Raw genomic sequence first — 13,146 nt, forward strand, 5'->3', positions numbered from 1 at the left:
ATTCTTATTGAGACTGATATTCTCTAAAGGCTCATTTCTGTTTTGGAAACAGAAGCTATTTTATATCATATAGCAATAGTATAGTCTTTGGAATACACATCAGAGACTCTAGCTTAAAGTCCTCTTTTTCCTAATCCATATTCTGATTCTGACCAAAATAACAATTTTCTCTTTCACTGCTGTAGTGAGGAGCACTGGTCTGAACCACCTCTGATGTTCTGTGAAGCTTTAATGACTTGTTCTTCTGACCATTAAACATTCTGGTCATTAAACAGCCCTGAGCATCCACGGCTGGCCCTCAGTCTGCCAGGGCCCTGTGAGTCTACAGTGAGATCTGGGTTTCCAGTTTGCTAAAGAGCAGTACTTACGAGGGCCTGATTCTTCCTTCCTGAAGGTTGGGCAATGAGAATTAAATAGTCAGGCTACTTAACTAATGGTGTAAACTTTATGTGCCCATCAGGATGCTGATAAGCCAAAGTAATTCCCAGACTTGATCTGCAGTCACAAATCTTCTGGATATTTTTAAGGTCAAAGGATTAGTGGATACTGATTAAACATACCAAGATAGATTTTAGACAAAACTATTGCAACAAGAAGGAAAGTTTGAGCTCAACTCCAGATATAACAACGATGGGTGGCTGTTTACAGCAATGAGCCAATGAGAATGACAGGGTTAGTGGAAATTAGAGACAAAACTAAAAGTGGATGTCGGAAGCAGGATGAGTTTCATTAAACTGGCTAAAGTGAATTCTTGCTACAGACAAGCCAAGCACTCAGATATATAGATTTTGATACTGGAGATGAGGGATGAAGAATTTTATTGGGCACCAAGGGTGGGGGAATCTTATTAAACAGACTTAGCAGGTTGCTTGTTGTGACTGGGTTTGGGAAGAAAGGACAGGAAGGCCAAGTCTGGGGGGCTGGTGAGAAGAAGACTCAAAGGAGCCTAACCCACATCTGGTCAAAGAGAATTACTAGAATTTGAGTGGCAGAAATTGTGTAGGGGTAGGCAAGTCATGCCTGGATCTAAGCTTCAAAGAAAATTATAACCACTGGGAAGATTCCACAGACTTTCAGGTGAAAATCAAGCTGAAACTGCAGGGTTTTGAAAGACCTCGGTGAAATGTGCAAAATGCCTCCATGTGAAGAAGTTGTCCTCAAAAGGCAGAGAACAAATCATAGGTAAATGACCACAGCATGGTAACCTCTTCCTACCCAAAATAAAAGCTAAGACTATAATGGTTGGTTCTCCCTGCAAGCCAGGAACCATCAGGATAAGGAATTTCTAGATTAAAAATTAAAGAGTCTGTTCCTACACAGTCATGATCATCTGAGTACTTTAAAAACCTTAATAACAAGACAATGTGTAACAAATGATATTTCAACCTTGTGCTGTCATACTCCAAACCCTAACATATCTTCTCCGCAGGTATATGTAAAAGAAGTTTATCCCAATCATGGGCCAGATAAACCACACCAATGTGAAAGAATTCGTCTTCCAGGCGCTTACTCGCTTCCGAGAACTGGAGTTCTTTTTGTTTGTGGTCTTCTTTCTTGTGTATGTAACAACTGTGCTGGGAAACACCCTCATTGTTATTACCATCACCACTGAGTCCCGTCTCCACACTCCTATGTACTTCCTCTTGAGGAACAAATCCGTTCTAGATATTATTTTTTCCTCTATCACAGTCCCCAAGTTCCTGGTGGGTCTTTTATCAGAAAGGAAAACCATCTCTTACAATGGTTGTTTGACACAGATCTTTTTCTTCCACTTTGCTGGTGGGGCAGATATTTTCTTCCTCTCTGTAATGGCCTATGACAGATACCTTGCAATTGCTAAACCCCTGCACTATGTAACCATAATGAGGAGAGAGGTATGGGTAAGCTTGGTGGTGGCCTCCTGGGTGGGTGGTGGTTTGCATTCAATTGTCCAGATTATTCTAATGCTACCACTCCCCTTCTGTGGCCCCAACACCTTGGATGCCTTTTACTGTGATGTACCCCAGGTGGTGAAGCTGGCCTGCACTGACACCTTTGCTCTTGAACTTCTCATGATCTCCAACAATGGGCTGGTGACCCTGCTGTGGTTCCTCTTGCTCCTGGGTTCCTACACTATCATTCTGGTTATGCTCAGATCCCATTCTGGGGAGGGACGAAACAAGGCTCTCTCTACTTGCACCTCCCACATCATGGTGGTGACCCTCCATTTCGTGCCCTGTGTTTACATCTATTGCCGACCCTTCACTACTCTGCCCATGGACACAGCCATATCTATCAATAACACTGTCATCACCCCCATGCTAAACCCCATGATCTACACTCTCAGGAACCAAGAGATGAAGTCGGCCATGAAGAGACTACAGAGGAGGCTGGGACCTTCTGGGAGCAATAAGCTGGGGTGAGCCATCTGGTAGAGTCCAGAAGTCTAAGGCTAATTTAGTTCTCTGCATCTGCTGGTCTAAGAATAAGAGAGAACTGGTTCTACATATCTTCTGGAATACTGATGTCACCATATGCCTCCTATGATATAAACATGCAAATCCATTAGAGGGAGTATGAAAATAAAATGAAGAGATGAGACCACACAATGTGTACTTTCTGACTTGTATACAGGTGAGACATCCAGGAGAAATAACTGAAATCAATCCCATAAGAGCCACTATGCTGTCATCTATTGCTCTCATGCCAACCCTTTCTCTTACTTCACCATATCTTATGCAGAATAGCACTACTGTCCACAGAGTTATCAGAGAATAAAGTGTGGTATGAGGGTGGTAGTTATAAAAGTCAGCATTGCTACAAGTGTGGATTTATGTTCCCTGTTAGCTATCCTTATATTCCTAAATATGTATGTACATATTGGTCAATTATTAAAATGGTGTTGCATAACGAATACAGTATTATAAATTTATGTCATTAATTAGTGAAAAAAAGAAGGAATTATTTAAATTTGGTTAAATCTGGATTGTGTGTGTGTGTGTGTGTGTGTGTGTGTGTACATGTAAAAATCTATGTCTAAAACCAGGCAATGGTGACTCATGCCTCTAATCCCAGCACTTAGGAAGCAGAGGCAAGCAAACCTATGAGTTCAAGACCAGCCTGGTTTACAGAGGGAGTTCTAGGACAGTCAGGACTACACAGAAATCCTGTCAAAAAAGCTATGTCTAACCCAGCTGTTTCCTATTCTTCATTCCCTTCAACTGATTTGCCTACTGAAATTAATCTTGGGGTTACATGGGCAGTTTGTAGGCATACACTTAGCAAATCTATGTTATTTCATCTCAACCTCAAATTCCCTTTTCTATCTGTTCTCTTTCTTTCAATCTCTCTCTCTCTCTCTCTCTCTCTGTGTGTGTGTGTGTGTGTGTGTGTGTGTGTGTGTGTGTGTGTGTGTGTGTGTGTGTAGGTCAGAGAACAACCTATGGGGTCCTTCCTCAGGAGCCATCCACCTTATTTATTGAGATGGGGTCCCTCAGTAGCCTGGAGCTCACCTACTCAGCTAGACTGCTGGATCAGTGATCCATAGGGATCATCATCTCCCCAGTACTGGATTTGCAAGTATGCTCCCCCACATCACCCAACTTTTTCACATGGCTTCTGAAGATCAAACTTTAGTCCTCATGTTTAAAAGCCGAACATCTTACTGACTGAGCAGTCTCCCAACCCATTCTAGGACTTTTAAAAGTGAAATAGAACTGTAACTTTTGTCTAATTATTAGTAGACTATCCTATACAGTTCATCATAGTTTAAAACAAGACAAAAACTACCTAAGAAATATCGTCCACCATCAAGACCTACTTTAATAACAATATTAGATAAAAAGAAACATGTTTGTGTAGAGTCATTTACAAATGACTGTTGGTCTTGAGGTAGATTGGTATCCAATGTTTTGAGAAATCACGATACTGATTTCCAAAGTGTCTGTACAAGTTTGCAGTCCCACCATCAATGGAGGAGTGTTTCCCTTACTCCACATCCTCTCCAACATAAACTGTCTTCAGGGTTCTTGACTGTAGCTGAATATTCTGACAGGTGTAAGATGGTATCTCATAGTCATTTTGATTTGCATTTCCCTGATTGCTAAGGATGTTGAGCATTTCCTTAAGAGTCTTTCAGCCATTTGAGTTTCTTCTGTTGAGAATTCTCTGTTTAGATCTGTAACCCATTTTTTATTGGATTAGTTGGTATTTTCATGTCTAGTTTCTTGAATTCTTTATATATTTTGGATATCAGCCCTCTGTCAAATGTAGTATTGAATATGTGTTCGAATTTCCACTTACTCCCAGGAAGGATTTCAACTGTATGTTTTATATATATATATGTGTGTGTATGTATATATATGTGTGTGATATATATATGTGTGTGATATATATATATATGTGTGTGTGTGTGTGTATAGACAATCTCTCTCCCTCAGTGCTTGCCTCAAATTCTCCCCTTTCTTCTCCCCACAGTCATTAAAACTCAAGTAAAAAGAAAAATGATAAGAAAGCTTAGGAAATTGTTGCACATTGAACTACTTTTCCTACAAAGTACTAAAGTGTTACAGTGCATAATATTTAGTCAGGAAGATTCTATAATAGATAATGTCCATCTGTGGTCCTCCCTGACTCCTATAAAACAAAGTTACTTGCAACCAAGACTTATGATCACAGGACAGGGATACTTAGGCTTTCTTTTTTATTTATTATTTCAATTTTCACATACACATATATGTGTATACATCAAAGTACTGTATATACATATATGCTATCATATAGACATACATATACAGTATTTTGATAATACCATACACACATTATCCTGTCTTCCCTCCTACTCTCACAAAGTCCCTCATCTCAAGTATGTCTCCTATTTTCATGCCATCTTTTTTTATGACCTATTGAGTCTAATTAGGGTTGCTTATATGAATATAGATGGGGGTTATTTATTTGAGCAAGACAAACTTACTAGTGACAATAACAATGAGAATATGCCCTCCCATAGCCCAGCAATAATATTTCAGGATGCAATAGTCACAGGCCCTGTCTTAAACAGGTCTTATACAGATAACCACAGTACTGTGAGTTCATGGGTGTTACAACCAAGTCATGTCTAGAAGACCACATTTCACAGCATTATTCCCCATCCTCTGGCTCTTAAATTCTGTCACCTTTTCTTTTGTATTCCCTGAGCCTCAAAGTGGGTATTATTGAAGTCTTGTTTAAGACTGAGAACTCAACGATCTCAGGACTCTGATTCATCCTCAATTTTTCTTAAATTCCTATCCCTTAATTAACTTCATTAAATTTTTCTTGATGACCCCCACAAAGAAATTTCCTACCAAAGATTTATTATATGTCTTTTCATATACCAATATTCATTGAAGAGCCACACATTACTAAAACAGGATAGTTTTGCTTCCCCCAAAATCAGTTGTCCCTTTGTCCCCATGAGGAATTAGTGGTCCTATGACATCAATGTTCATGAGGGATATTGGTCTGTAGAACCTCTCAGAAGAGAAGATGAGGTACTATTGAACGAATTGGTACAGAAAACTGCTTCCTGAACATAACACCAGTAGCACAGACACTGAGGTCAACAATTAATAAATTGAACCTCCTGAAAATGAGAAGTTTCTGTAAGGCAATGGACACAGTCAACAAGACAAAAAGGCAGCCCACAGAATGGGAAAAGATCTTCAACAATTTCAGATCTGACAGAGGACTGACTTCCAAAATATACAAAGAACTTAAGAATCTAGTCACCAAAACACCAAATAATCCAATTAAAAACTGGGGTACAGAACTAAATAGAGAATTCTCAGTAGAAGAATCTAAAATGGCTGAAAGACACTTTAAAAAGTGTTCAACATCCTTAGCCATAAGGAAATTGCAAATCAAAACAACTCATAGATACCATCTCACTCCCATCAGAATGGCTCAAATCAAAAACACCAACGGCAGTTGATGCTGGAGAGGATGTGGAAAAAGGGGAACACTCCTCCACTGCTGGTGGGAGTGCAAACTCATACAGCCACTTTGGAAATCAGTGTGGTGGTACCTCAGGAAAATAGGAATCAGTCTACCACAAGATCCAGCAATTCCACTCTTAGGCATATACCCAAAAGATGTACATTCATACAACAAGGATGTCTGTTCCACTATGTTCATAGCAGCATTGTTTGTAATAGCCAGGATCTGGAAGCAACCTAAATGTCCCTCAACTGAAGAATGGATAAAGAAAATGTGGTACATTTACACAATGGAGCATACTCAGTGGGAATAAAAACAATGGAATCTTGAAATTTGCAGGCAAATGGATGGAACTAGAAGAAACCATCATGAGTGAAGTAACCTAGTCACAAAAAGACAAACATGAGTCTTCATCCAGTGACTGATGGAAGCAGAGGCAGACACCCACAACTAAACACTAAACCGAATCCTGGAATCCAGTTGCAGAGAGGGAGGAGTGATGAGCAAAGGGCTCAAGACCAGGCCCCTGAACGTGGGTATCAGTTAGGAGGCCTGGGCAATTTATGGTGTCTCTGGTAGTGGATCAGTATTTATTCCTAATATAAGAATGGACTTTGGGAGCCCATTCCACATAGAGGGATACTCTCTCAGCCTAGACACATGGGGGAGGGCCTAGGCCCTGCTCCAGATGATATGACAGACTTTGAAGATCCCCCATGGAAGGCCTGCCCTCCCCAGGTAGCAGAAAGGGGATTGGATAGAGGGTCAGTGAGGGGGCAGGGAAAGTGGGGAGGGAGAGGGAACTGAGATTGACATATAACACAAGCTTGTTTATAATATATATAAAAGAGAAACATCTTGGAAGGGAATCTCAATTAAGAAACTATCTAAAACAAATTGACCTGCGTACATGTCTATTGGAGATGGTCTTGATTGTTAATTGATGTAGGAAAGTCCAGTCCATTGTGGACAGCACCATTCCCTAGGCAGGTTGTCCTGAACTCTATAAGAAAGCTACCAGAAGATAAGCCTGCAAACGGCATATTCCATGGCTACTGCTACACTTCTTTGGCTGTGAAATACATTCCTTTTTTGGAGGTACTAGTATATGGAATAGCAAGTAGGCCTGCAATTAAGGTTCTGCCTTCTTTGACAAAATCCAACACCCCTTCATGATAAAGGTCTTGGAGAGATCTGGGATAACAGGGACATACTTAAACATAATAAAAGCTATATAGAGTAAACCAACAGCCAACATCAAACTAAATGGACAGAAACTCAACGCAATTCCTCTAAAATCAGGAACAAAACAAGGCTGTCCACTCTCTCCATACCTTTTCAACATGGTACTTGAAGTTCTAGCTATTGCCATACGACAACAAAGGGGGATCAAGGGAATACAAATTGGGAAGGAAGAGGTCAAACTTTCACTGTTTGCAGACGATATGATAATTTACATCAATGACCCAAAGAACTCTACCAGGGAACTCTTACAGCTGATTAACACCTTCAGCAAAGTGGCAGGCTACAAGATCAACTCAAGAAAATCAGTAGCCCTACTATATACAGATGATAAAAGGGCTGAAAGAGAAATCAGAGAAACATCACCCTTTACAATTTCCACAAACAACATAAAATACCGTGGGGTAACGCTAACCAAACAAGTGAAAGATCTGTATCGTAAGAACTTTGAATCTTTAAAGAAAGAAAGTAAAGAAGCTCTCAGAAAATGGAAAGATCTCCCATGCTCTTGGATAGGTAGGATCAATGTAGTAAAAATGGCAATCCTGCCAAAAGCAATCTACAGATTCAATGCAATCCCCATTAAAATCCCAGCACAATTCTTCACAGACCTTGAAAGAACAATAATCAATTTTGTATGGAAAAACAAAAGACCCAGGATAGCCAAAACAACCCTGTTCAACAAGGCAACGTCCGGAGGCATCACCATCCCTGACCTCAAGCTCTATTACAGAGCTATAGTCCTGAAAACAGCTTGGTATTGGCACAAAAATAGACAGGTAGACCAATGGAATCGAATTGAAAACCCGGGTATTAACCCACACATGTACGAACATCTGATCTTTGACAAAGAAGCTAAAAATATACAATGGAATAAAGAAAGCATCTTCAACAAATGGTGCTGGCATAACTGGAGACTAGCATGTAGGAGAATGCGGATCGATCCATGTTTATCGCCATGCACAAAACTTAAGTCCAAATGGATCAAAGACCTCAACATAAATCCAGCCACACTGAACCTCTTAGAAGAGAAAGTGGGTGGTACCCTTGAATGAATTGGTATAGGAGACAGCTTCCTGAACATAACACCAGTAGCACAGACAGTGAGATCAACAATTAATAAATGGGACCTCCTGAAACTGAGAAGCTTCTGTAAGGCAAAGGGCACAGTCAGCAAGACAAAAAGGTAGCCCACAGAATGGGAAAAAATATTCACTAATCCCACATCTGACAGAGGGTTGATCTCCAAAATTTACAAAGAACTCAAGAAGCAAGTCTCCAAAACATCAAAGGACCCAATTAAAAAGTGGGCTGCAGAACTAAATAGAGAGTTTTCAATAGAGGAGTCTAAAATGGCTGAGAGGCACTTGAGAAAGTGCTCAATGTCCTTAGCCATCCGGGAAATGCAAATCAAAACAACTCTGAGATACCATCTCACTCCTGTCAGAATGGCTAAAATCAAAAACACCAATGACAATTTATGCTGGAGAGGATGTGGTGAAAGGGGGACACTCCTCCATTGCTGGTGGGAGTGCCAACTGGTTCAGCCACTTTGGAAATCAGTATGGAGATTCCTCAGAAAAATGGGAATAAACCTACCACAAGACCCAGCAACTCCACTCTTAGGCATATATCCAAAAGATGCCCATTCATACAACAAAGATGTCTGTTCCACTATGTTCATAGCAGCTTTATTTGTAATAGCCAGAACTTGGAAGCAACCTAGATGTCCCTCAACCAAAGAGTGGATAGAGAAAATGTGGTACATCTACACAATGGAGTACTATTCAGCAGAAAAAAATAATGGAATCATGAGATTCGCAGGCAAATGGATGACACTAGAAGAAACCATCCTGAGTGAGGTAACCCAGTCACAAAAAGAGAAACATGGCATGTACTCTCTCATATATGGATTTTAGACATAGATCTGGGGAGTGCCAGCCTACAATCCCATGGCCAGAGAGTCTGGGAAACAGAAACTTCATTTAGTGGCTGATCGAAGAAGAGGCAGACTCCCTTGGTTAAGTACTGAGCTGAACTCAAGAAAGCCAGTAACAGAGAGGGAGGACTGATGACCAAAGGGATTAAGACTGGGCTGGTTTAACCCCCAGAAACAGCTGACCTGACAAAGGTTAACTCTTGAATCCCAGGCATCAGCCTGGGAATCGAGCATGGGACTGATCAAGACCCCCTGAATGTGAGTGTCAGGGAGGAGGCCTAGGTAATCTATTGAGCCTTGGGCAGCAGATCAGTACCCATCCCGAGTATACACACGGACTTTGGACTCCCATCCAACAATGTAAGGTGCACTCTCACCCTGGACTCTTGGGGAAGGGCCTAGGCCCTGCCCTATATGAAATGACAGACTATGGACACCCCCATGGAGGGCCTCACCCTCCCTGGGGGAATGAGGGGATAACGGGGGGGGGGGGGGCGGGGAAGGGCACTGGAGGAGGGGAGGGAAAGGGAGAGGGACCTGGAACTGACTTGTGAAGCAACCTTGTTTCTTATCTAAATTTAAACTGGAAAATAAAATAAAAAAAATAAAAATAAAAAAAAGGTTCTGCCTTGACTTCCCTCAATGATGGACAATTACCTGGAATCATTAGCTGAGTAAACCCTTTCCTCCATTAATGTGCTTTTGGTTGGGGTGTTTTATAACAGCAACAAAAATGAAACTAGGACAGCCATATGGAAACTTACTACTTCATAAGCCAATTAAAAATATGTTAGTTTTAAAATGGAGAAGGGAAATATCATTTGTCACTAGATAATGATGCTTCCAAAAGCTGTGAGTTACATAAAAAAAATTCAGTGCCAGGTGGCATACCTCCTTAGAAGCTATTTTTCAGGAAGCTCTTCCCCCCCAAAAAAAGTACATATTTCTTATTAATCTTTATGGCCTACCAGAACAAGATGATAATATTCTACTACTAACGACACCATACACCTTTGTTGCAAGATAAATATACACCATGCTGGAATTGACATGTAAAGCTCTTCCCTGCTGTCTAGTTTTCATATTGCCAAAAAGGTTCTACACAGGCTTCTGAGAAGTGAAAGACATCAACAGCCTTACTCAGCTTTGAACTTTATGAACTATGACAAGACCCACCAGGAATGGTGACCTCACTGGTACAATAATGGCATGACTGCTATATGGGGGATAACCAACTTCTTCTCAGATGAATTTAGTCCCCAGTCAACAAGAAAGAATTCATGTCTGGTACTGTAAACCTTGTCGAAAACCCATGGCTTTGTGGGGCTGGAGTGTCATAACTTTATGGGAGGTATTTACTTCTGGTGTTCAGCTAAATTGATATGGTACCAAGTTGCCTTGAATGTGTGTGTGTGTGTGTGTGTGTGTGTGTGTGTGTGTATTACAGCCAGTTATAGAGAATCTTCTTTTGCCATGAATTATGCTAATTTCAGAGACTTATGGCTACTCAAGATACTGAGAATACATGACAGTTAAGTGTTGTGTTATGCCCAAAATAGGACCTTTATACCATCCTCCTTCTCAAAAGCTCATAGGACACTGGAAAAAATGAGAGAGAAAGTATAAACACCAGAAGATCTGGAGAAAAGCTCTGAAATACTATCTTCTTGGCATGACACAGCCATTCCAGTCATGACCCTACAGGTGCTGCAGTTCTCTGCACTAGTACTGCACAAGACTGGGCCTATAAAAGACACTCAAGGATTGAGGTGGGATTCATAGGAGGTGATCCCTCCCTTCTTAACTATTGGCTAGTGATGGATTCTGTAGAGGAGCACTGACATCTTCAGTTACATATCCAACAATGACCCCACCAATTTCCAGAGGATAATTTAACACTCATGATCTGGTTAAGCTCAGTGAGTTACAACACAAAACAAAAACAAGCTGTTATGGTAGAAAGGCACTAGTAGGAAGGAAGTGCAGTTGACAAGGGTGGGAAGGAGACTTGAGAGAGTAGGTGTGAGAGTAATCAGAATGCATTATACACAGGTATGAAATTATCAAAGAACAAGAAATAAACAATTTAGAGAGCAAAAAATGTGGGCACGTTTACATGCATGCACATGAGTGATTTGCAAGTAATTACTCAGACACTCTCTAATAACTCCCACTGGGACCATGGTACTCAGAAGAATGTCCATCCTATTTCAGTGCTCACATCCAAATTCCCTTTGCTAATTTTCATACTGAATTTGGGGTTCATAAAACAGTGCTTATAGGAAGGACAGTTTGGGGACAGGAAGAAGGTCAAAACAATGTGACTACCAAAGCTTATCCTTCCAGTGTGAAAGCTAAAGAGACGACATTGAAGCAGGCCATAGACAATCTTCATAAGGGCCTTCACCTACAAACACAATGCTTGCCTTCCTCATCTGAACTGAGGCCTAGCAACCCAGGCCTTACTGATATGCGCTCATGATTGGCCACAGAACAGTTTAGGTAAGGACACTGAACTATTGGAGTGTGGAATACTACAGGGTGTGCAGAATAATTACTGTGAACAATGTGGCTAAGACACTGCAGAAATAGTGAAAGGTTTAACAGCTATACATAGAAACACGGAGTTAAATATTAGGAAGTCAGAATGCCTTCAGGAGAAGGAGCAACAGATACGGACCCAGCACTGCAAAAGAAAAGGAAGGTTTTACTAGAAAAAAAATTAATTGCAAAGAAGGAAGAGATTTTTGTTCCATTTTAGGCCTTAGGATGATCCTTGAGGATCATGAAACCTTTCTCTACACAATAAATGCCTCCTTTTAAAGCCCTACATTCTCTTTTACAACTGTGCCCATTTCAGAGGCAGATTCATATGCATACTTTTCTCATGGATGACTGCATAAACAGCAATATTCCCAAGCACACAGATCCAGCACCCAAGCCTTTTTCCACTCGATCAATTCCCACACGTTCGTGCAAACAAAAAGAACAAGTTGGCTCGAAGAGAAGTTTTATAGTGAGGCATTTTCCATTTTATGAGCATATTTGTTTGTGATCCTTCCTTGGTAAGCAAGAAGGTGATGCTTTCAGAACAAAGGAAAAGCCAAGTTAATTGAGAGCCTGTTACATGCTAGGGAATTATCATACTTATTCTTTACATAGCTTCATGAAGTAAGTATTATACTTTCCCAGCTTACAAAGAAAACTGGAGGAACCTAAAGGATTCATTCCAGGTAAGAACAAAAGAAGGAAGTGATGTCCTGTTCTTAAACCCTTGACATGGTCCTGTAGTTAATACAACCAAGAAGCCAAGTATAACATGGGTTTCTCAAGGTTAAAGAACTACTTTGTAATATGTATCAGAGAAAAGAATCTCTATCTTACATCTTTGAGGCCAGGCCAGAAAGATAAGCAAAGTAGTTTCTCAGTGTCTGGACCTGCAGCTCAGTGGTAGAGTTATTGCCTTGAATGTTTGAGGAGTAAGGTTCAATGATGAGAGATAAGACAGGTAAATTCAAGTTCTTTATCTACATTATTTTTCAAAGTCATTATTTTCCAAATCTTGCCCAAGCGTGCTTCCTAGCCGGACATTGAACTATAACTCTGTATGAAGGTGCCAGATAATTAAGTCAAATTCAGATGCTAAACCTAAATATATCTCTCTCCCCTTAATAAATGTTTATCCTTTTATCGCCATCAAAAGCTTCCTCAGACATTATTTGAGGAATTGAAAGGCAAAGACTGACTTCACAACTTGCTAGGTGACTTTCAGCATGTTGCTTATGTCTACAAGAAATAGTATCTTTCTATAATTGATCTTTAAGCTAGAATATATTGCTCAGTCCTGACTGACCTAAGAAAAATACAGTGAAGTAAAATTCCCCTCAGTTGCATGTCCTCTTCCCTCCCGACCCACAACTTCATAATAAAAGAACAGACACACTACTGAGGGGGAAGTGGTGACTGTCATTATGTCCACCCATGGTAGGGTGAAAGTCAGAAATTACAAA

The 13,146-nt window shown here is 40.5% G+C and overlaps 1 protein-coding gene across 1 annotated transcript; it reads left to right on the forward strand.

Annotated features, from left to right (window-relative positions):
* The first annotated feature begins 1,457 nt into the window (after window positions 1–1,457).
* On the forward strand, window positions 1,458–2,600 carry LOC101832835 (olfactory receptor 4D6). Its single transcript, XM_005063807.2, has one exon. It carries the CDS (start codon window positions 1,458–1,460, stop codon window positions 2,400–2,402), a length of 945 nt encoding a protein of 314 aa, XP_005063864.1. The 3' UTR covers window positions 2,403–2,600.
* Window positions 2,601–13,146: the final 10,546 nt, after the last annotated feature.

Source organism: Mesocricetus auratus, unplaced genomic scaffold (assembly GCF_017639785.1).
Source record: "Mesocricetus auratus isolate SY011 unplaced genomic scaffold, BCM_Maur_2.0 Super-Scaffold_4256, whole genome shotgun sequence".
NCBI lineage: Eukaryota > Metazoa > Chordata > Mammalia > Rodentia > Cricetidae > Mesocricetus > Mesocricetus auratus.

Excerpts from the sequence above, each read along its gene's own strand:
- LOC101832835 (XM_005063807.2), top strand. The coding sequence starts at position 1,458 with ATGGGCCAGATAAACCACACCAATGTGAAAGAATTCGTCTTCCAGGCG.